Source organism: Coregonus lavaretus, assembly GCF_964263955.1.
Source record: "Coregonus lavaretus genome assembly, chromosome: 24".
Taxonomy (NCBI): Eukaryota; Metazoa; Chordata; class Actinopteri; order Salmoniformes; family Salmonidae; genus Coregonus; species Coregonus lavaretus.
This window is the reverse complement of record NC_140011.1, coordinates 6,729,154-6,753,392: the sequence shown is the minus strand read 5'-3', so window position 1 is coordinate 6,753,392 and position 24,239 is coordinate 6,729,154. Positions and strand designations below refer to the sequence as shown.

Here is a 24,239-nt window from a genome sequence, read left to right as displayed (position 1 = left end):
GCATTTTTCACCATGTCTCTCTCCCCTCTCTCTCTCTCTTCTCTCTCTTTCTCTCTCTCTCTTCTCTCTCTTTCTCTCTCTTTAGATGGGTGGAGGCCCCTCCTCCTACAGTACCCAGTTCCTGTCCCACCCGGGCCCCCAGCAGGGTGGCCCCCGCGGCCCCCCAGGCATGAGCCCCAGTGGGATGGTCCAGTCCCGGCCTGGGCAGCACCCCTCCATGGGGGGCATGGGGTACCCCTCGCACCCCTCCCAGGGCCAGGGCCAGAGGATGTCCCAGCAACACCCAGGCTACCCAGGAGGCCAACAACAAGGGCTCAAACGCCCCTACCAATCAGAGGTACAGTGCTGGAAAACACATGGGTGCTTGCACACACTAAGACGCTAACAATTTACATAAATTGTTTACTAGTGGCCACACACTCATCCCCTTTCCTCTGTCCCTCCCCCTCTCTCCTATGTCCCTCCCCCTCTCTCCTCCGTCCCTCCCTCTCTCTCCTCCGTCCCTCCCCCTCTCTCCTCCGTCCCTCCCCCAGGGTTTCCCAGGGCAGCAGCAGTATGGTTCAGGGGGGATGTCTCCGTACCACGGTGGCCAGCCCCTCCAGTACCCCCCCGGCCCCCAGCAGCGCCAGCCCCAGTCCCCCTCCTACCACCCCAACCAGCGTATGCCCCCCATGGGGCAGTACCAGCAAGGTCCACCCAACCCTGCACAGTACTACAAGGTAAACAGTGAGACCACACACACAAACACACTAGTTAAAGGGGCAATCAGCAGTTGCTACATCAATATTTTTACTTATAAATTAATGGTATGTACCCATTGATTTTTGAAGAATATGACTTATAAATGCCCCATGGGCTTAGTTCAACTGTTGTACCCCATCAGAACCCAAAATATAAACTTGTTTTACGCCAATGTCTGTAAACAAAGTAAATGTAAACAAATGCTATAGAGCCTCAACATGGTTAAAACTATCATTTTGATATCATCTATAGCTCTGTCTGTGAATTTGAGTGGTTACATTTCTCCAGGCCCATCCCTCAGCTTTTCACCGAAAGGGGCTGGGAAAAATGCGTTGTTATTGTTTATACTGCTGATTGCGGCTTTAAGCTAGGAACGTGTGTATTTCAAAGGATTTTGATGGTGGACTAGAGCCTTTTAACACACCGCTAGTATGAACCTGGCTCCAAAGAGACTTCTCCCTGACACATATGTTTGTAGTGTAGAGACGGAGCTCGCATCAAATCTGACCAGGGCCTGTATTCACAAAGCGTCTCAAGAGTAGGAGTGCTGATCTAGGATCAGTTTTGCCTGTTTATGTGTATGTGTGTTTCAGCAGGAGCAGCAGTATAACGGGCAGCAAGGTAACATGCCACCAGGAGCATCAGGAGGCTACAATGCCTTCACACAGGCTGCTGTCATTGCGGTAAGCCAACCTGGTGTGTGTGTGTGTGCCTTGGCAGTGTGGAGGAGATGGTGCTTTTTGTTTCCATGACATTATCCAGGCCTCCGTATGACCTTTGGAATTTTTGGGTCCTTTGCAAATGTAATGTAATTTGTGGACCCAAATTAAGCACATTTATTAATTAGGCCACACAGGGATTTTGTGTCCGGAAATTACGGATTGAGACAAATGTTTTTCGATGCGAGTCATCCGTTGACGTATAATGTACGGAGATGATTGTCCGTCAAACGCACAATATGTCTGCCCTTATGCCGTATGCAGCTCGTCTGAAAATAGTTAACTGGAGTTTAACTGACAATTGATTAATTAATGTACAATTTCATCCGTGTCCATACAGTGAGGGAAAAAAGTATTTGATCCCCTGCTGATTTTGTACGTTTGCCCACTGACAAAGAAATGATCAGTCTATCATTTTAATGGTAGGTTTATTTGAACAGTGGGAGACAGAATAACAACAAAAAAATCCAGAAAACGCATGTCAAAAATGTTATAAATTGATTTGCATTTTAATGAGGGAAATAAGTATTTTACCCCCTCAACAATCAAAAAGATTTCTGGCTCCCAGGTGTCTTTTATACAGGTAACGAGCTGAGATTAGGAGCACACTCTTAAAGGGAGTGCTCCTAATCTCAGCTTGTTACCTGTATAAAAGACACCTGTCCACAGAAGCAATCAATCAATCAGATTCCAAACTCTTCACCATGGCCAAGACCAAAGAGCTCTCCAAGGGTGTCAGGGACAAGATTGTAGACCTACACAAGGCTGGAATGGGCTACAAGACCATCGCCAAGCAGCTTGGTGAGAAGGTGACAACAGTTGGTGCGATTATTCGCAAATGGAAGAAACACAAAAGTACTGTCTATCTCCCTCGGCCTGGGGCTCCATGCAAGATCTCACCTCGTGGAGTTGCAATGATCATGAGAACGGTGAGGAATCAGCCCAGAACTACATGGGAGGATCTTGTCAATGATCTCAAGGCAGCTGGGACCATAGTCACCAAGAAAACAATTGGTAACACACTACGCCGTGAAGGACTGAAATCCTGCAGCGCCCGCAAGGTCCCCCTGCTCAAGAAAGCACATATGCAGTGGGGAAAAAAAGTATTTAGTCAGCCACCAATTGTGCAAGTTCTCCCACTTAAAAAGATGAGAGAGGCCTGTAATTTTCATCATAGGTACACGTCAACTATGACAGACAAAATGAGATTTTTTTTCTCCAGAAAATCACATTGTAGGATTTTTTATGAATTTATTTGCCAATTATGGTGGAAAATAAGTATTTGTTCAATAACAAAAGTTTGTCAATACTTTGTTATATACCCTTTGTTGGCAATGAGACAGGTCAAACGTTTTCTGTAAGTCTTCACAAGGTTTTCACACACTGTTGCTGGTATTTTGGCCCATTCCTCCATGCAGATCTCCTCTAGAGCAGTGATGTTTTGGGGCTGTCGCTGGGCAACACAGACTTTCAACTCCCTCCAAAGATTTTCTATGGGGTTGAGATCTGGAGACTGGCTAGGCCACTCCATGACCTTGAAATGCTTCTTACGAAGCCACTCCTTCGTTGCCCGGGCAGTGTGTTTGGGATCACTGTCATGCTGAAAGACCCAGCCACGTTTCATCTTCAATGCCCTTGCTGATGGAAGGAGGTTTTCACTCAAAATCTCACGATACATGGCCCCATTCATTCTTTCCTTTACACGGATCAGTCGTCCTGGTCCCTTTGCAGAAAAACAGCCCCAAAGCATGATGTTTCCACCCCCATGCTTCAAAGTAGGTATGGTGTTCTTTGGATGCAACTCAGCATTCTTTGTCCTCCAAACACGACGAGTTGAGTTTTTACCAAAAAGTTCTATTTTGGTTTCATCTGACCATATGACATTCTCCCAATCCTCTTCTGGATCATCCAAATGCACTCTAGCAAACTTCAGACGGGCCTGGACATGTACTGGCTTAAGCAGGGGGACACGTCTGGCACTGCAGGATTTGAGTCCCTGGCGGCGTAGTGTGTTACTGATGGTAGGCTTTGTTACTTTGGTCCCAGCTCTCTGCAGGTCATTCACTAGGTCCCCCGTGTGGTTCTGGGATTTTTGCTCACCGTTCTTGTGATCATTTTGACCCCACGGGGTGAGATCTTGCGTGGAGCCCCAGATCGAGGGAGATTATCAGTGGTCTTGTATGTCTTCCATTTCCTAATAATTGCTCCCACAGTTGATTTCTTCAAACCAAGCTGCTTACCTATTGCAGATTCAGTCTTCCCAGCCTGGTGCAGGTCTACAATTTTGTTTCTGGTGTCCTTTGACAGGTCTTTGGTCTTGATCATAGTGGAGTTTGGAGTGTGACTGTTTGAGGTTGTGGACAGGTGTCTTTTATACTGATAACAAGTTCAAACAGGTGCCATTAATACAGGTAACGAGTGGAGGACAGAGGAGCCTCTTAAAGAAGAAGTTACAGGTCTGTGAGAGCCAGAAATCTTGCTTGTTTGTAGGTGACCAAATACTTATTTTCCACCATAATTTGCAAATAAATTCATTAAAAATCCTACAATGTGATTTTATGGATTTTTTTTCCTCAATTTGTCTGTCATAGTTGACGTGTACCTATGATGAAAATTACAGGCCTCTCTCATCTTTTTAAGTGGGAGAACTTGCACAATTGGTAGCTGACTAAATACTTTTTTTCCCCACTGTACATGCCCATCTGAAGTTTGCCAATGATCATCTGAATGATTCAGAGGAGAACTGGGTGAAAGTGTTGTGGTCAGATGAGACCAAAATGGAGCTCTTTGGCATCAACTCAACTCGCCATGTTTGGAGGAGGATGAATGATGCCTATGACCCCCAAGAACACCATCCCCACCGTCAAACAAGGAGGTGGAAACATTATGCTTTGGGGGTGTTTTTCTGCTAAGGGGACAGGACAACTTCACCGCATCAAAGGGACGATGGACGGGGCCATGTACCGTCAAATCTTGGGTGAGAACCTCCTTCCCTCATCCAGGGCATTGAAAATGGGTCGTGGATGGGTATTCCAGCATGACAATGACCCAAAACACACGGCCAAGGCAACAAAGGAGTGGCTCAAGAAGAAGCACATTAAGGTCCTGGAGTGGCCTAGCCAGTCTCCAGACCTTAATCCCATAGAAGATCTGTGGAGGAAGCTGAAGGTTCGAGTTGCCAAACGTCAGCCTCGAAACCTTAATGACTTGGAGAAGATCTGCAAAGAGGAGTGGAACAAAATCCCTCCTGAGATGTGTGCAAACCTGGTGGCCAACTACAATAAATGTCTGACCTCTGATTGCCAACAAGGGTTTTGCCACCAAGTACTAAGTCATGTTTTGCAGAGGGGTCAAATACTTATTTCCCTCATAAAAATTCAAATCAATTTATAACATTTTTGACATGTGTTTTTCTGGAATTTTTTGTTGTTATTCTGTCCCTCACTGTTCAAATAAACCTACCAGTAAAATTAAAGACTGATCATGTCTTTGTCAGTGGGCAAATGTACAAAATCAGCAGGGGATCAAATATTTTTTTCCCTCACTGTACATCTTTGTGGCCTAGCCTTGTATAATATAATGTATGATGTTGTTTTTCTATGTTTCAAATTCTCTCTCCCTTCCGCCCTCTTTCAGCAGGGTAGCCGTGTGATGCCGGGATACCCCAGTTCTCCTCTGGGTGGTAACCCCACCCCTCCCATGACACCGGGCAGCATGCCCCCCTACCTCTCCCCCGGTGGGCCAGGGCCAGACACCAAGCCCCCCTACCTTCCCCAAGGCCCCGACGTCAAGCCCAACATCAACTCCCTTCAGCTCCCCACTGGTGAGACCCACTTACTACAACACTCCTTTATTAAGGGCTCTATTCAATCTGTATCGCTGAAGCGATATGGATTGAATAGAGCCGCGATACGGACTGATGGAAATATATATAGAGACCAGACCTGAGTCGTGTTCATTAGACAGCAAACGGAAGAAAAAAGGACTGAAACAGGAAGGGACTTGTCCAATAAGAAATAAAATCAAAATATTAAGTTGCAAAATGTTTTGAAATGTTTTCTGTTGCATTCCCTAATGAAGAGGACCCTGGGCCGAATGCGTACGTTAAATACTCTCCTCATCTCCCCTCCCCCTCCAGGTAACCCTAGCGACGACCTGCGGCTGACCTTCCCAGTGCGCGACGGCGTGGTGCTTGAGCCGTTCCGATTGGAGCACAACCTGGCGGTCAGCAACCATGCCTTCCAGCTGCGTGACTCCGTCTACAAGACCCTCATGATGAGGTCAGAGCCCACCGCCAATCAAAGCAGCCGTTACTGTGACGTGATCCAGTGTTTTAACACCATAGTTTTCCCACATTTATTAATTGGCGATTTTGGTGTGTGTGCACGCGCGTTCATGCGTCCGCATTTGTGTGTGCCTGTGTGGATCTGATGACTGCATGTGTATGTCCTCTAGGCCTGACCTGGAGCTGCAGTTTAAGTGTTATCACCACGAGGACAGACAGATGAACACTAACTGGCCCGCCTCTGTACAGGTACAATCGCACTTACAGGTACCCACTCAAATACACACACACACACACACACAGTCTTAAACAGCTAACCTTGTGGGGACATACAATTCAGTCCCATTCAAAATCCTATTTTCCCAAACCCCTAACCTATACCCTAACCTTAACCCCAAAACCTAACCTTAACCCTAAACCTAACCCTAGCTCCTAACCCTAAAACTAACCCCATCTCCTAAACCTAAAACTAACCCCGTCTCCTAACCCTAACACTAATTCTAACCTTAACCCTAAACCCCCTAGAAATAGCATTTGACCTTGTGGGGACCAACAAAATGCCCCCAGTTGGTCAAATTTTTCTTGGTTTACTATTCTTGTGGGGACTTCTGGTCCTCACAAGTATAGTTAAACACGTCCACACACACACAGATGAAAATGCGACATCAAACAAAACACAATATTACTAAGTGTTTTGTTTTTTAGATGTGTTTGTTTTACATACAACCTGATCTATGTGCATTTACACACACCTATCAGAATGGGTTAGGCTGGGTTTACACTCCCCCAAGTGCTCTCACTGACTCTTGCATAAAGTGCCATGCACCTACATCTCTGTGTGGAGCCCTCCATACAAGTGGTGAAGTTGTAGTGGAATTTTACTGTGCCTCTTTCTGTTAACAGTGTCTCACACTTATCATACATGTTTGACCTGTTGCATACTTAGAAATGCGCCTGTTGTAGACAGACAGGGTGTCTGAGGTTTTCTCTCACAAGGTCGGCTCAGCGGGAGTGGAGATATTGGCTGAATCCCCAGACTCTGTGGTTGCCAGGTGTTCTCCTCCTCTGCAGCCGGTCTCTGGGAGCAAACGCTTTGCTGAGAAAGGATGCACTTGGCTATCTTTGTGTAACCCGTAGTGATAGTATAAATATGCTGAGGGGGAAATACCTCGTCAGAACTTCTGACTAACCTCCCCATGAAGTGCTGTTTGTCTATAATCTCTCTGCTAGCTTGAAAAAAACAAACTCATTTAAGCTTGACTTTGGGGTATTTAGTGGTAATTTCCACGACAGTCATGAAGCCTTTGCGGAAAACTAGTGGAGTGGAGATCCAGCCTTAGATCTGGGTTAGCAAGGTGATGACTATGAACTTGATTGGCTAGCCAGTTGAGGACTTCATTGGTTAGACAGGGTCGCGTTCAGGAGGGTGCAACGTACTGAATGTTTTAGATAGAAATACCATCAATAGAACTGATATGATTCCTTACTCTACATCTCTATTCTGCATGTCTTTTCTACACAACGTATTTCTATCTGAACGTTCCACAATATTGCACCCTATACTAAAGGTGGCCCAGGGACTGTGTTCATAAAGTGTCTCAAGAGTACGAGTGCTGATCTACGATCAATTTTGCCTTTTGAATCATAACCAATAAGATTATATGGACAGGGGGGGACCTGATCCTAGATCAGAACTCCTACTCTGAGCCCAGTGTGACGACTGTGACTAGCGTGTTAGCCGATCCTCCATTCACCTGTCTGTCATGTAGGTGTCTGGTCCTTGCTTACAGGTGAGTGTGAACGCCACACCGCTCACCATCGAGAGGGGCGACAACAAGACGTCCCACAAGCCCCTCTACCTCAAGCAGGTGTGTCAGCCGGGGCGCAACACCATCCAGATCACCGTCACCGCCTGCTGCTGCGTAAGTAGTACCATACAGGCAAAAATGCTTTATGAAGTCATAGTCAGGTTGCGTACTGTTTGTATAAGGACATTGTGTTAGGTCTTCATCTGGTTGTAATCTGGTTCTGATCTTTGATAGTAACCAAAATATGTCATCTTTCCCATGATATCTTTATCTTGTCATGAAAAGGATATATTTACCTGTGTGTAATCCACATTTTCTCTCTCTCACCCCCGCTCTCTCCAGTCCCACCTGTTTGTGTTGCAGCTGGTCCACAGGCCGTCAGTACGCTCGGTTCTTCAGGGGTTAATGAAGAAGAGACTACTGCCTGCAGAGCACTGTGTCACTAAGAGTGAGTGGAACACATACACATACCTGACTGGCTGGTTGGTTCTCAGAAATACATAAAGACTTCTTCTCACCACAATTCTCACCTGTTCTCTTCCCTGCTCTCTTGTCTCTTCCTCTCCCTCTCTCTTTCTCTCCCTCCCCCAATCTCCCTCTCCTCAGTTAAGAGGAACTTCAGTAGTGGGACCATCCCCGGGACCCCAGGGCAGAACGGAGAGGACGGTGTGGAACAGACAGCAATCAAAGTCTCCCTGAAATGTCCTATCACCTTCAGGCGCATCCAGCTGCCCGCACGCGGACACGACTGTAGACACATACAGGTTAGAGACTAGACACACAGGCACACACACACACACACACACACACACACACACACACACAAATAGAGGTGAAAACACACCTACTCGCACACACACGCACATACCATCACTCTTAACATACAGGTGAGAGGCAAACACACACACACACCCTAAACCTCTTTCTGTGTCTCTCTCTGCAGTGTTTTGACCTGGAGTCGTACCTACAGTTGAACTGTGAGAGAGGGACCTGGAGATGCCCTGTGTGCAAGTAGGTTAACACCACAATTTACCTATAATCTTTCAGCATGCCTTATTTTTCTCATAGACAAAGACCTGTTGTGTTTTAGTCATCCGGACCATGTGTATTTCTCCACAACAGTAAGACGGCGCTGCTGGAAGGACTAGAAGTGGACCAGTACATGCTGGGCATTCTAATATACATACAGAAGTAAGTGTGTGTCTGTCCCCTACTACAGGGGTATTTAAATCTGAGCCTGGAGGTCCGGAGTACTGCTCGCTGGTTTTCCCACCTAGTGTCCAGAATGAAAAGCAACAGAATTTGCCTGCCCTACTATGTTCATATTTAGTTATTCTTTAGCTTAACCATAATTAGGTCTACAGTTAGGTGTCCTTGAAAGGGGCCCCTTGAAATCTTTTTTGCATTCTCTTTCTCTTCCTTGTCTAACCTCTCTCTCCCCCTTTTCCCTCCTCAGTTCGGACTATGAGGAGATCACCATTGACCCAGTGTGTGGCTGGAGGCCGGTACCCGTCAAACCAGATATCCACATAAAGGAGGAAGCAGACGGGCCGGTGTTGAAGCGCTGCCGGACGGTCAGCCCCAGTCACATGATGATGCCCAGCGTCATGGAGATGATCGCTGCCCTGGGACCAGCCTCCTCACCCTACCAGGGTCTACCACCAGGGGGCAGGAACACACCTGACTACAACAGCCAAGGTAGGGAGGAGACAGACGCGCGCGCACACACACTGCAAATTATGTGCATTGTTTCCTATTAGTTACAATTGAAAATTGTACACACACTCACACGTGTCCTCATATGTGTGTTGTTCTTCCAGCAGGTCCAGGATACTCCAGCCAGTCAGGCTTCTCTGACTTCCCCAACACCCCTGGAACTCCCACCCTGAGAGACTTCACCTCCCCCGGACCCCCTAACATCTACCAACAGGACCAGGTAACACACACACACAAACACAGGCACACACTTACACACTAATGCACAGACACACAGGATCACAGCGATAAACAGACAGTAGTGGTGAGCGATTTAGTACTTTTTGAGGTCTGTTCGGTATCGGTTTGATTATTAAAAAAAGGATCACAGTTTTTTAAATGTTTTTTATATATACAGTGAGGGAAAAAAGTATTTGATCCCCTGATGATTTTGTACGTTTTCCCACTGACAGTATAATTATACAATTATATAATTTTAATGGTAGGTTTATTTGAACAGTGAGAGACAGAATAACAACAAAAAAATCCAGAAAAATGCATGTCAAAAATGTAATAAATGTATTTGCATTTTAATGAGAGAAATAGGTATTTGACCCCTCTGCAAAACACGACTTAGTACTTGGTGGCAAAACCCTTGTTGGCAATCACAGAGGTCAGACGTTTCTTGTAGTTGGCCACCAGGTTTGCACACATCTCTGGAGGGATTTTGTCCCACTCCTCTTTGCAGATCTTCTCCAAGTCATTAAGGTTTCGAGGCTGATGTTTGGCAACTCGAACCTTCAGCTTCCTCCACAGATCTTCTATGGGATTAAGGTCTGGAGACTGGCTAGGCCACTCCAGGACCTTAATGTGCTTCTTCTTGAGCCACTTGTTGTCTTGGCCGTGTGTTTTGGGTCATTGTCATACTGGAATACCCATCCACGACCCATTTTCAATGCCCTGGCTGAGGGAAGGAGGGTCTCACCCAAGATTTGACGGTACATGGCCCAAGGGCATCGTCCCTTTGATGCAGTGAAGTTGTCCTGTCCCCTTAGCAGAAAAACACCCCCAAAGCATAATGTTTCCACCTCCATGTTTGACGGTGGGGATGATGTTTTTGGGGTCATAGGCAGCATTCCTCCTCCTCCAAACACGGCGAGTTGAATTGATGCCAAAGAGCTCCATTTTGGTCTCATCTGACCACAACACTTTCACCCAGTTTTCCTCTGAATCATTCAGATGTTCATTGGCAAACTTCAGACGGGCCTGTATATGTGCTTTCATGAGCAGGGGGACCTTGCGGGCGCTGCAGGATTTCAGTCCTTCACGGCGTAGTGTGTTACCAATTGTTTTCTTGGTGCCTATGGTCCCAGCTGCCTTGAGATCATTGACAATATCCTCCTGTGTAGTTCTGGGCTGATTCCTCACCGTTCTCATGATCATTGCAACTCCACGAGGTGAGATCTTGCATGGAGCCCCAGGCTGAGGGAGATTGACAGTTATTTTGTGTTTCTTCCATTTGCGAATAATCGCACCAACTGTTGTCACCTTCTCACCAAGCTGCTTGGCGATGGTCTTGTAGCCCATTCCAGCCTTGTGTAGGTCTACAATCTTGTCCCTGACATCCTTGGAGAGCTCTTTGGTCTTGGCCATGGTGGAGAGTTTGGAATCTGATTGATTGATTGCTTCTGTGGACAGGTGTCTTTTATACAGGTAACAAACAGAGATTAGGAGCACTCCCTTTAAGAGTGTGCTCCTAATCTCAGCTCGTTACCTGTATAAAAGACACCTGGGAGCCAGAAATCTTTCTGATTGAGAGGGGGTCAAATACTTATTTCCTTCATTAAAATGCAAGTCAATTTATAACATTTTTGACATGAGTTTTTCTGGATTTGTTTGTTGTTATTCTGTCTCTCACTGTTCAAATAAACCTACTGTTAAAATTATAGACTGATCATGTCTTTGTCAGTGGGCAAACTTACAAAATCAGCAGGGGATCAAATACTTTTTTCCCTCACTGTATATAAACTCAGCAAAAAAAGAAACGTCCCTTTTTCAGGACCCTGTCTTTCAAAGATAATTCGTAAAAATCAAAATAACTTCATTGTATGGCCCTCCTGTAGCTCAGTTGGTAGAGCATGGCGCTTGCAACGCCAGGGTTGTGGGTTCGATTCCCATGGGGGGCCAGTAGGGTCCCTGCTCATCTGTGTGAACGTGCCTTAGGCATGCTGCAAGGAGGCATGAGGACTGCAGATGTGGCCAGGGCAATAAATTGCAATGTCTGTACTGTGAGACGCCTAAGACAGCGCTACAGGGAGACAGGACGGACAGCTGATCGTCCTCGCAGTGGCAGACCACGTGTAACAACACCTGCACAGGATCGGTACATCCGAACATCACACCTGTGGGACAGGTACAGGATGGCAACAACAACTGCCCGAGTTACACCAGGAACGCACAATCCCTCCATCAGTGTGCAGACTGTCCGCAATAGGCTGAGAGAGGCTGGACTGAGGGCTTGTAGGCCTGTTGTAAGGCAGGTCCTCACCAGACATCACCGGCAACAACGTCGCCTATGGGAACAAACCCACCGTCGCTGGACCAGACAGGACTGGCAAAAAGTGCTCTTCACTGATGAGTCACGGTTTTGTCTCACCAGGGTTGATGGTCGGATATATATAAAATTGTTTTATTTTTATTAAATGCACTATGCATTATGTGGATTGAATGCTGTAACACAGAATGACACAATTGATAAAAGTCCCACGATGGTAGTGACTGCCCGTTACTGCTTATCACTTATTAACCATCATTTATTAACTTTACTTTAATAAAATATTTCAGTTGTTGTGTATATTACATTTGTTTCATTTGATGACTTTATTATTTCATTCCAAGTCATCTCATCGCTACAGATCTGCTGCCTGACAAAATCACTATTTTAGTAGTTCTTCAAAGTAAGGCCTACGTTTATGACTGCTGAATATCAACTATCAATCACTTAGATCATGTATTTTCAGGTAGAGATGCCTCCTGAATCAACTGTTCTCTATCCCTCTATCCAGCAATCTTCTGTCTCTTTTACGTAGCAGGCGTAAAAGAAACACAGACCGGACAAGTAGGCGCGCAATGGATTATGGTCATTATACACTGAACTAAAATATAAATGCAACATGCGACAATTTCAAAGGTTTTACTGAGTTACAGTTCATATAAGGAAATCAGTCAATTGAAATAAATTCATTAAATCTGGGAATACAGATATGCATCTGATGGTCACAAATACCAAGAACAACAAAAGAAATAGGGGCATGGATCAGAAAACCAGTCAGTATCTGGTGTGCCCACCATTTGCCTCATGCAGCGCAACACATCTCCTTCGCATAGAATTGATCAAACTGTTGATTGTTGCCTGTAGAATGTTGTCCCACTCCTCTTCAATGGCTGTGCGAAGTTGCTGGATATTGGCAGGAACTGGAACACGCCGATGTACACGTTGATCCAGAGCATCCCAAACGTGCTTAATGGGTGACATGTCTGAGTATGCAGGCCATGGAAGAATTGGGACATTTTCAGCTTCCAGGAATTGTGTACAGATCCTTGCGACATGGGGCTATGCATCATCATGCTGAAACATGAGGTGATGGCGGCGGGTGAATGGCACGACAATGGGCCTCAAGATCTCGTCACGACATCTCTGTGCATTCAAAATGCCATCGATAAAATGCAATTGTGTTCGTTGTCCGTAGCTTATGCCTGCCCATACCATAACCCCACCGCCACAATGGGGCACTCTGTTCACAACATTGACATCAGAAAACCGCTCGCCCACACAACACCATACGTCTGCCATCTGCCTGGTACAGTTGAAACTGGGAAAGTCAATTATGACGCCGAACTGCAGGTCAAGACCCTGGTGAGAACTATGAGCATGCAGATGAGCTTCCCTGAGATGGTTTCTGACAGTTTGTGCAGAGATTCTTCGGGTGTGCAAACCCACAGTTTCATCAGCTGTCCCGTTGGCTGGTCTCAGACGATCCCGCAGGTCAAGAAGCTGGATGTGGAGGTCCTGGGCTGGCGTGGTTACACGTGGTCTGAGGTTGTGAGGCCGGTTGGATGTACTGCCAAATTCTCTAAAATGACATTGGAGGCAGCTTATGGTAGAGAAATGATCATTCAATTCTCTGGCAACAGCTCTGGTCGACCTTCCTGCAGTCGGCATGCCAATTGAGCGCTCCTTTGAAACTTGAGACATCAGTGACATTGTGTTGTGACACAACTTCATATTTTAGTGGCCTTTTATTGTCCCCAGCACAAGGTGCACATGTGTAATGATCATGCTGTTTAATCAGCTTCTTGATATGCCACACCTGTCAGGTGGATGGATTATTTTGGCAAAGTAGAAATGCTCACTAACAGGGATGTAAACAAATTTGTGGACAAAATTGAGAGAAATTACAGTGGGGAAAAAAAGTATTTAGTCAGCCACCAATTGTGCAAGTTCTCCCACTTAAAAAGATGAGAGAGGCCTGTAATTTTCATCATAGGTACACGTCAACTATGACAGACAAAATGAGAAAAAATAATCCAGAAAATCACATTGTAGAATTTTTTATGAATTTATTTGCAAATTATGGTGGAAAATAAGTATTTGGTCAATAACAAAAGTTTCTCAATACTTTGTTATATACCCTTTGTTGGCAATGACACAGGTCAAACGTTTTCTGTAAGTCTTCACAAGGTTTTCACACACTGTTGCTGTTATTTTGGCCCATTCCTCCATGCAGATCTCCTCTAGAGCAGTGATGTTTTGGGGCTGTCGCTGGGCAACACAGACTTTCAACTCCCTCCAAAGATTTTCTATGGGGTTGAGATCTGGAGACTGGCTAGGCCACTCCAGGACCTTGAAATGCTTCTTACGAAGCCACTCCTTCGTTGCCCGGGCGGTGTGTTTGGGATCATTGTCATGCTGAAAGACCCAGCCACGTTTCATCTTCAATGCCCTTGCTGATGGAAGGAGGTTTTCACTCAAAATCTCACGATACATGGCCCCATTCATTCTTTCCTTTACACGGCTCAGTCGTCCTGGTCCCTTTGCAGAAAAACAGCCCCAAAGCATGATGTTTCCACCCCCATGCTTCACAGTAGGTATGGTGTTCTTTGGATGCAACTCAGCCTTCTTTGTCCTCCAAACACGACGAGTTGAGTTTTTACCAAAAAGTTATATTTTGGTTTCATCTGACCATATGACATTCTCCCAATCCTCTTCTGGATCATCCAAATGCACTCTAGCAAACTTCAGACGGGCCTGGACATGTACTGGCTTAAGCAGGGGGACACGTCTGGCACTGCAGGATTTGAGTCCCTGGCGGCGTAGTGTGTTACTGATGGTAGTCTTTGTTACTTTGGTCCCAGCTCTGCAGGTCATTCACTAGGTCCCCCCGTGTGGTTCTGGGATTTTTGCTCACCGTTCTTGTGATCATTTTGACCCCACGGGGTGAGATCTTGCGTGGAGCCCCAGATCGAGGGAGATTATCAGTGGTCTTGTATGTCTTCCATTTCCTAATAATTGCTCCCACAGTTGATTTCTTCAAACCAAGTTGCTTACCTATTGCAGATTCAGTCTTCCCAGCCTGGTGCAGGTCTACAATTTTGTTTCTGGTGTCCTTTGACAGCTCTTTGGTCTTGGCCATAGTGGAGTTTGGAGTGTGACTGTTTGAGGTTGTGGACAGGTGTCTTTTATACTGATAACAAGTTCAAACAGGTGCCATTAATACAGGTAACGAGTGGAGGACAGAGGAACCTCTTAAAGAAGAAGTTACAGGTCTGTGAGAGCCAGAAATCTTGCTTGTTTGTAGGTGACCAAATACTTATTTTCCACCATAATTTGCAAATAAATTCATTAAATATCCTACAATGTGATTTTCTGGAGAAAAAAAATGTCAATTTTTCTGTCATAGTTGACGTGTACCTATGATGAAAATTACAGGCCTCTCTCATCTTTTTAAGTGGGAGAACTTGCACAATTGTTGGCTGACTAAATACTTTTTTTCCCCACTGTAGCTTTTTGTGCGTATGGAACATTTCTGTGATATTTTTATTTCAGCTCATGAAACTACATGGGACCAAAACTTTACATGTTTATATTTTGGTTCAGTGTAGTTAATTACCACCTTTTCTGCGCTACACTATTACATCGCACAGTTGGGGCTTGATCTGATTTATCGCTAGAGAAACTGCGCATTTAGCTCACATAAACAAAAATGAACTAGATGGAATTCAAATAATTGAACAGACATCGGTCAATTAGTTGTTTAAAAAACGAGAAATAACCAAAATGTTGGTTAATCGCTCACCGCTAACAGACACGCATACACAGGGACACACATGCGCTCTCACCATACCAGGGTACTAGAGGTTCCCTCAGGCCACAGTGACTAGGTTCGGGGTTCAATTCCATTTCTAGTCGGTCAGGGTCAGAGAAAGGGAGTGAATGAACACACACACAGGGCCAAAGTACACACCTGATGTTCTTACATCAGGCCTCTCTCTTTTCTATAAAGAGACCTTTCACAGGCTCCAATTAGGAGCCTGTGAAAAGGATATAAAATAAAACAATTTATAAACCAACATATGAACGGGTGAACGTGCATGTGCAAATGGACTCTGGAGTACTCGGAAAGCATTGGCTACATTTTCATCCTCGAACAAGCACTTGAAATCTTCTAATTTTATTTTCCATCGTTATCTGCTCAGTTAATGGAATTAGTTAACTTTTATATGCATTTCAAATGTTTCAACTAAAATTATTTCAGTACAGAAAAGTTAAATACACGTTATTTGTTCCTGTGTTGGGAATGTGAACCACACAATATTTTGAGTACCAGAGCTTCATTTTACGGTACTATTTCCAATTACCTGGTATTTTAAATAATGTGTGTTAATAAACCCTAGTGATACATTCACTTAACCAAAGCATATACAGTGCCTTGCAAAAGTATTCAGCCCCCTTGGCATTTTTCCTATTTTGTTGCATTACAACCTGTAATTTAAATGGATTTATATTTGGATTTCATGTAATGAACATACACAAAATAGTCCAAATTGGTGAAGTGAAATGAAAAAACTAACTTGTTTCAAAAAATTCTAAAAAATAAATTACGGAAAAGTGGTGCGTGCATACAGTTGGAGTCGGAAGTTTACATACACTTAGGTTGGAGTCATTAAAACTAGTTTTTCAACCACTCCACAAATTTCTTGTTAACAAACTATAGTTTTGGCAAGTCGGTTAGGACATCTACTTTGTGCATGACACAAGTAATCTTTCCAACAATTGTTTACAGACAGATTATTTCACTTATAATTCACTGTATCACAATTCCAGTGGGTCAGAAGTTTACATACACTAAGTTAGTATTTGGTAGCATACACTAAGTTGACTGTGCCTTTAAACAGCTTGGAAAATTCCAGAAAATGATGTCATGGCTTTAGAAGCTTCTGATAGGCTAATGGACATCATTTGAGTCAATTGGAGGTGTACCTGTGGATGTATTTCAAGGCCTAACTTCAAACTCAGTGCCTCTTTGCTTGACATCATGGGAAAATGAAAAAAAATAAGCCAAGACCTCAGAAAAAACATTGTAGACCTTGTGAAGATGCTGGGAGAAACAGGTACAAAAGTATCTACAGTGGGGAGAACAAGTGTTTGATACTGCCGATTTTGCAGGTTTTCCTACTTAAAGCATGTAGAGGTCTGTAATTTTTATTATAGGTACACTTCAACTGTGAGAGACGGAATCTAAAACAAAAATCCAGAAAATCACATTGTAGGATTTTTAAGTAATTCATTTGCATTTTATTGCATGACATAAGTATTTGATACATCAGAAAAGCAGAAAGTGGTGATAAAAGTGGTGATCCTAACTGACCTAAGACAGGGAATTTTTACTAGGATTAAATGTCAGGAATTGTGAAAAACTGAGTTGAAATGTATTGGCTAAGGTGTATGTAAACTTCCGACTTCAACTGTGTGTATTCACCCCCTTTGCTATGAAGCACCTAAATAAGATCTGGTGCAACCAATTACCTTCAGAAGTCACATAATTAGTTAGATTGCACACAGGTAGACTTTATTTAAGTGTCACATGATCTCAGTATATATACACCTGTTCTGAAAGGCCCCAGAGTCTGCAACACCATTAAGCAAGCGGCACCTTGAAGACCAAGGAGCTCTCCAAACAGGTCAGTGACAAAGTTGTGGAGAAGTACAGATCAGGGCTGGGTTATAAAAAAATATCTGAAACTTTGAACATCCCACGGAGCACTATTAAATCCATTATAAAAAAAATGGAAAGAATATGGCACCACAACAAACCTGGCAAGAGAGGGCCTCCCACCAAAACTCACGGACCAGGCAAGGAGGGCATTAATCAGAGGCAACAAAGAGACCAAAGATGATCCTGAAGGAGCTGCAAAGCTCCACAGCAGAGATTGGAGTATCTGTCCATAGGACCACTTTAAGCCGTACACTCCGCTGAGCTTTGCGGAAGAGTGGCCAGAAAAAAGCCATTGCTTTCACCAAAAGGCATGTGGGAGACTCCCAAAACATATGAAAGAAGGTACTCTGGTCAGATGAAACTAAAATTGAGCTTTTTGGCCATCAAGGAAAACGCTATGTCTGGCGCAAACCCAACACCTCATCTCCCCGAGAACACCATCCCCACAGTGAAGCATGGTGGTGGCTGCATCATGCTCTGGGGATGTTTTTTATCGGCAGGGACTGGGAAACTGTTCCGAATTGAAGGAATGATGGATGGCGCTAAATACAGGGAAATTCTTGAGGGAAACCTGTGTCTGTCTTCCAGAGATTTGAGACTGGGACGGAGGTTCACCTTCCAGCAGGACAATGACCCTAAGTATACTGCTAAAGCAACACTTGAGTGATTTAAGGGGAAACATTTAAATGTCTTGGAATGGCCTAGTCAAAGCCCAGACCTCAGTCCAATTGAGAATCTGTGGTATGACTTAAAGATTGCTGTACACCAGCGGAACCCATCCAACTTGCCTTGAAGAATGGGCAAAAATCCCAGTGGCTAGATGTGCCAAGCTTATAGAGACATACCCCAAGAGACTTGCAGCTGTAATTGCTGCAAAAGGTGGCTCTACAAATTATTGATTTTGGGGGGGGTGAATAGTTATGCCCACTCAAGTTTTCTGTTTTTTTTTCTTATTTCTTGCTTGTTTCTCAAAAAAAAAATATTTTGCATCTTCAAAGTGGTAGGCATGTTGTGTAAATCAAATGATACAAACCCCCGAAAATCCATTTAAATTCTAGGTTGTAAGGCAACAAAATAGGAAAAATGCCAAGGGGGATGAATACTTTCGCAAGCCACTGTAGATATACAGACGGATTAAATAATACATTTGCATGGATACTGGCTCACTACCATGAACTTCATTGGAATGTTGCCTTATCAGATGCGCACTTGTTAGGGCTTAGGAATCCTCAATAATTTGTATATGCATAGTACACTTTTAAATATGAAGATATTGGGCATCCTAAAGTGCCTAACAGTCAATGAGTAAAATACTACACATAGAGTAGACACACTAGTTACTCCCAGGAATGTGTCCCATATCAGATTACCGTCTTGTGCTTCCAATTACGCACATTATTTATGTCCCAAATGGCACCCTATTCCCTATATAGTGCACTACTTTTGACCAGGGCCATGGGGCTCTGGTCAAAAGTAGTGTACTATAGGGAATAGGGCGCCATTTGTGACGCAACCATTGACCATTGACTATCCTTGACACAGTAGAGTAGTCAGAGACATGTCTTTGGTTCCAATGGCACAGTTGGTTAGAGCATGGTGCTTGCCACACCAGTTGGTTAGAGCATGGAGCTTGCCACACCAGTTGGTTAGAGCATGGTGCTTGCCACACCAGTTGGTTAGAGCATGGTGCTTGCCACACCAGTTGGTTAGAGCATGGAGCTTGCCACACCAGTTGGTTAGAGCATGGTGCTTGCCACACCAGTTGGTTAGAGCATGGTGCTTGCCACACCAGTTGGTTAGAGCATGGTGCTTGCCACACCAGTTGGTTAGAGCATGGTGCTTGCCACACCAGTTGGTTAGAGCATGGTGCTTGCCACACCAGTTGGGTGGATTTCTGAGTAGGGCGAAGATTGTGTGTCCTCTGTGTTCACCATAAATGGCTTTGAATAAGAGCATCAGCTGATTGACCATGTTATTACATTAGTTTTTTCTGAAGCCATTTACAGTGGTGTGTGTGTGTGTGTTTATATAAAGTGATGTATTCATCTATGTTAGTTATGTAAGAATGATTGTCGTGCCCTTATGGCTCGTATTTACAGTAAAGAGCCTTTTGACTAGGCCTGGAGGAGACAGCATTTACTCTCACACCCACCCACACTCTTACACATGCAGGCACTTAGTTGTCCAAGAAAGCTTTTTAGAGGAACACAAAATGTCCACCATTCCCTCTCTTTACCCCTCTCTCTCTGTCACACACAGACACTGTGGAGCCAAAAAGGATAGCACTTTACCACCGCTTTGTTGCACCATTTTGAACACATTCACAACTGTTCAGCGATCGTGAACTTAACCTCCATGTAACGTCATACAATGTGAAACTCAATATCCTCTCTTTTTCTTCCCTTTATTTTTCTCCCTTCCTATCCCTCTCTTTCTCCTCGACTCTCTCGGTCGCTCTCCTGTCTCTTTCTCTCTCTCTCTCTCTCCCTCTTTCTCTCGCCATCAGATGTCCCACTCTGGCCGTATAGACCCTTCCCATAATGCCCTGCAGCACCAGCAGGGTCTCCACGGTAACCAGAGTCTTGGAAGCAGCGTTGGCGGACAGATGCAGCAGCGGAACTCCAATACCCAGAATGCCCGGCTGCAGGTGGAGGGCTCGTTCGGCCAGGGGGGTCCAGGAGGAACGGGGGTAGCGGGAGGAGGAGAGGGAGCGGATCACGCCTTGGATGTAAGTCACCACCTCAGCCCTGTCTAGACACTCATATGGAAATGCTGTCCGATACTGATATGTTCTTGACCATGGTGCCAATGCAGATACAGATATGGCAAAAACACGTTTTCTCCTTGTGATATTCGGGCAACAGCAGCGATAGCGAACATTCAGTTTTGCAAATTTACACATTGGGTTTGAAGATTCAACACCAATGCGAAGTGGTGATTATTCATGCAGGTGTGAGTTAAGTTGAGTGTGCATGTGATGCATGTGATGCCATTACGATTTCTAGCCGTGGGCTCTGTTCCAATATCCACTCTAGCAATTTCACTTAGACTAAAGTCCTATATTGGGGCATGCTGCGCAGACATCCTAAGTGATATTGCTAGTGTGGATATAGGACCGTGGCCCTGTGCCCATGTGGGTGGTCTTATACTAACCCCGACCCTCCCTCTTTTACTGGGGACGGGGCGAACCGGGTGCAGGGGAGGAACTTCCACAGATCAATCTACTACGACAACCGTAAGACAACCATAAGACAACCGTTAGACAACTGTAAGGCAACCACACAGAAAGCTAGCTAGCTGCTCGTTCAGCGATAATGTGGATTGAGTGATATTGGGCATGTGGAACTGAAGCTATCTGAAGCTACCTTCACTCTTGGAAAGCGCTTGTTTTTTGCCACATCCATGTGCCACAAACAAACCTTTCTCTCTCTCGTTCTCCCCCTACCCCTTTCTCTCTGCTTTTTTTTATTAATTCATTTCGATTCAAGAGGCTTTATTGGCATGAAAAGCAAAGGAACACGTCAAAGCAAACAATGACAACAATAACACTTTCTCTCTCTTCTCTTTCTCTTTCCCCTTTCCAGCTTCTCCCTGAGCTGACCAATCCAGACGAGCTGTTGTCCTACCTAGGTCCTCCAGATCTACCTAGCAACAACAACGATGACCTGCTCTCTCTGTTCGAGAACAACTGAAGACTCTTTCATCCTCGTTTAGGGACTGCTTCATCCTTCTAGAGGGGGAAGAGAGCAGGAGAGTGGAGCAAGAAGAAGAGAGCCAGGACAGACAGAGAGGGATCCATGTTTGTATACCCTATGACTGCCCCATCCCTACCCTCTGTGGACCAGACCAACAGGCTTTCCAAGGGAAGGTGCAGAGGGTAGAGAGGGAGAGACAGACAGACATGACTGTTTCTCTGTCAAGGCTATAGTGTTTTTAGACTTATTTTAAAGCGTCCCATTGCACTCTGGATCCATCAAATAAGTTTTAAAAAATTCAGAGGAAAAAGAGAATGACTGTCTGTCCAAGACTGACTGACTGACACATGGGACTGCCTGCACAGGCCAGCCACTATAACTAATTCAATGTTCTTAAAAAATCGCAAGCCGAAGGATTTCACTTTTTAATGGATATTTTTAGAAATGAGAAAAATAAAGTGTTATGTCGACTTTCCATTGTGTATTTATGATTGTGGAACTTGTCAATTCATGTGGAATAGGCATAGTGGATCTCTGTTGACATGACTGAGTGTCATAAAGAAAGTAAGAGGTGGTGTTGTTCATCCTAAAGGGGAGTTATGAATGCTGAAATGAGGATATGCAGCCTCACACCTGGGCAATACATACAGTACACACCTTACTGTATCTACACTTAGATCATACAAAGCCAGCACACAAAAGAAGATGGGAGGGATTTTTCTTACTTACCCTGATCTAGACTTGTAGAGTGAGAGAGAAACCAAGAGAGATACAGAGAGAGGTGTGTCCTATCACACCAGTTGGTAAATAAGGAAACTACTGCATGTTTGAACTGTTTTAGTTTTTTTTTGCACTGGGTAGGGCACAGAGAGAAGGGAAGAGGAGGAGGAAGAGAGGGTGAGTCAGAAGCCAGACATGGGGAACTCTCACCTCCATTCACACCCTGTCTGTCTCTGGTAATCCTCCCTTCTCTCTTGCTCTCCCTCCTTGAAGATAACAACTATAATGCAGAGACATTTAAACATGCACAATTGTACACACACACACTTTCAAGAAGGGATCCCCAGTAAAGTCCTGTGCATTGATGGAGAGGGGGAGAAGTTGTGCTGACCATGTGTTTCCTGTATCCTCCTCTCCAGCCCATCTCTTTCCAGCCCCGTAACACACATTTAAAACAATACCAAGGTTTAAACAGCCTTTCTGCTTCCTCTCCCTGGGTCTTTAGCCTGAGGGGACTATCTACCTGTCCCCACTCCTCTCTGAGGTTGTCATTGGTTTGTAAAGTTTTTGTATGATAGGCCTAACTGTTCATGGCACCAGAAGTTGGATGTGCAATGTTTTTGTTAGAAAACATTTGTGTATGATATAAATTGTTTTATAATCATGATATTGTTGTTTATTAGAGTAATTCCAGAGTTGGTGAAGCTGTGCACATCTGTCCAATATGTGTTTAAACTAGCAGAGGTCATGAGTTCAGAAACGTGTCAAATTCATGATGTCAGTAGACTTATGATGGCCTGTATTTACAAATCGTCTCAGGGTCCTGATCTAGGATGAGTTTTCCTTTTCAGATCATAATTAATAAAATTCTCTGGGGGGACCATGTCCTAGATCAGCACTCCTACTCCGGGATGCTTTGTGAATACGGGCCCTGGTTACTATATGAGACTGTACAAGGGATTTCAGAGACAAGACCAGCATCTGCTAGGTAACAATTTATCATGTTTTATTATTGTCTAGATGATGATGCTTAAGAGGCCCATGTCAGTAAATACAATTAATACATTGTTGAATTGTCCTATTAACTGCACACCAGTTTTTCTAAAAATGATGTGAAATATTTCCATTATGTTTTATAAGTAAAAAATATTACTTCTGATCATGTTTCCCTAGTTCTCTTTACTGTATTTGGTCCCCCAAGCTAGCAGGCGTAGGCTACAGGAAATGACACATTTACATTTTAGTCATTTAGCAGATGCTCTTATCCAGAGCGACTCACAGTTAGTGAGTGAATACATTTTCATACTGGTCCCCCGTGGGAATCGAACCTACAACCATGGCGTTGCAAGCGCCATGCTCTACCAACTGAGCTACACAAGACTACTATAACTGACGTAATTCCCACTGACTGAAATAAGATGGCGCTGCAGAGATGGAAGCAGCCGTTTTATGGGCTCCTGACCAATTCTGCTATTTTGTGTGTTTTTTTTACACTGATCAACTTATTTTTACATAATATTTTCTATGACCAAAAACAGCTTCTGGACATCAGATCAGCGATTGCTAACCTCGATTTGGTTTCTACTTCAACGACTCGGCAGCTGTTGATGTACTGCTCATTCTGGACCAGGCCCTAATCCCTTGGACTCTAAAGAGAAAGAGACAACGCGAACAAGCGGGCTCCCTGACGAGACTACGTTGAGTAAATAAATCGCCTCTACCCTCCGTTCTACTGGTGAACGTACAATCACTAGAGAACATACTGGACGAGCTCCGTTCAAGACTATCCTATCAACGGGACCCTGAAGAACTGTAATATCCAATGTTTCTCAGAGTCGTGGCTGAACAAGGAAAAGGATAATACACATCTAGCTGGTTTTTCTATGTCTCGCATACAAAGCTCTCCCTCGCCCTCCATTTGGAAAAGCTGACCATAACTCTATCCTCCTGATTCCTGCTTACAAGCAAAAACTCAAACCGGAAGTCCCAGTGACGCGATCAATACGGAAGTGGTCCGATGAAGCGGATGCTAAGCTACGGGACTGTTTCGCTAGCACAGACTGGAATATGTTCCGGGATTCATCCGATAACATTGAGAAGTATACCAAATAAGTCACCGGCTTCATTAATAAGTGCATCGACCCACAGTGACCGTACGTACATATCCCAACCAGAAGCCATGGATTACAGGCAACATCCGCACTGAGCTAAAGGCTAGGGCTGCCGCTTTCAAGGAGCAGGACACTAATACGGAGGACGCTTATAACAAATCCTGCTACGACTTTTGACGAGCCATCAAA

General features: G+C 44.5%; 1 protein-coding gene across 16 annotated transcripts in view; it reads left to right on the top strand.

The window, feature by feature from the left end:
* LOC311099691 (zinc finger MIZ domain-containing protein 2-like) overlaps positions 1 to 21,694 on the top strand; it is a 48,719-nt gene extending 27,025 nt beyond the window's left edge. For 3 of the 16 annotated variants that reach the window (XM_084140408.1, XM_084140417.1, XM_084140416.1), the window contains exons 6-20: positions 86 to 337; positions 534 to 719; positions 1,335 to 1,424; positions 5,097 to 5,283; positions 5,599 to 5,740; positions 5,916 to 6,012; positions 7,515 to 7,667; positions 7,896 to 8,001; positions 8,160 to 8,317; positions 8,497 to 8,564; positions 8,676 to 8,744; positions 9,010 to 9,251; positions 9,374 to 9,489; positions 20,031 to 20,252; positions 21,109 to 21,694. In XM_084140408.1, coding sequence (XP_083996534.1) covers positions 86 to 337; positions 534 to 719; positions 1,335 to 1,424; positions 5,097 to 5,283; positions 5,599 to 5,740; positions 5,916 to 6,012; positions 7,515 to 7,667; positions 7,896 to 8,001; positions 8,160 to 8,317; positions 8,497 to 8,564; positions 8,676 to 8,744; positions 9,010 to 9,251; positions 9,374 to 9,489; positions 20,031 to 20,252; positions 21,109 to 21,216 — 2,196 coding nt within the window. In that variant the 3' untranslated portion in view covers positions 21,217 to 21,694. Of the gene's footprint in view, positions 1 to 85; positions 338 to 533; positions 720 to 1,334; positions 1,425 to 5,096; positions 5,284 to 5,598; positions 5,741 to 5,915; positions 6,013 to 7,514; positions 7,668 to 7,895; positions 8,002 to 8,159; positions 8,318 to 8,496; positions 8,565 to 8,675; positions 8,745 to 9,009; positions 9,252 to 9,373; positions 9,490 to 20,030; positions 20,253 to 20,722; positions 20,793 to 21,108 lie in introns of all 16 variants that reach the window. The other 13 variants (XM_084140414.1, XM_084140413.1, XM_084140410.1 and 10 more) reach the window with 13 other exon arrangements.
* The last annotated feature ends 2,545 nt before the right edge of the window (positions 21,695 to 24,239 follow it).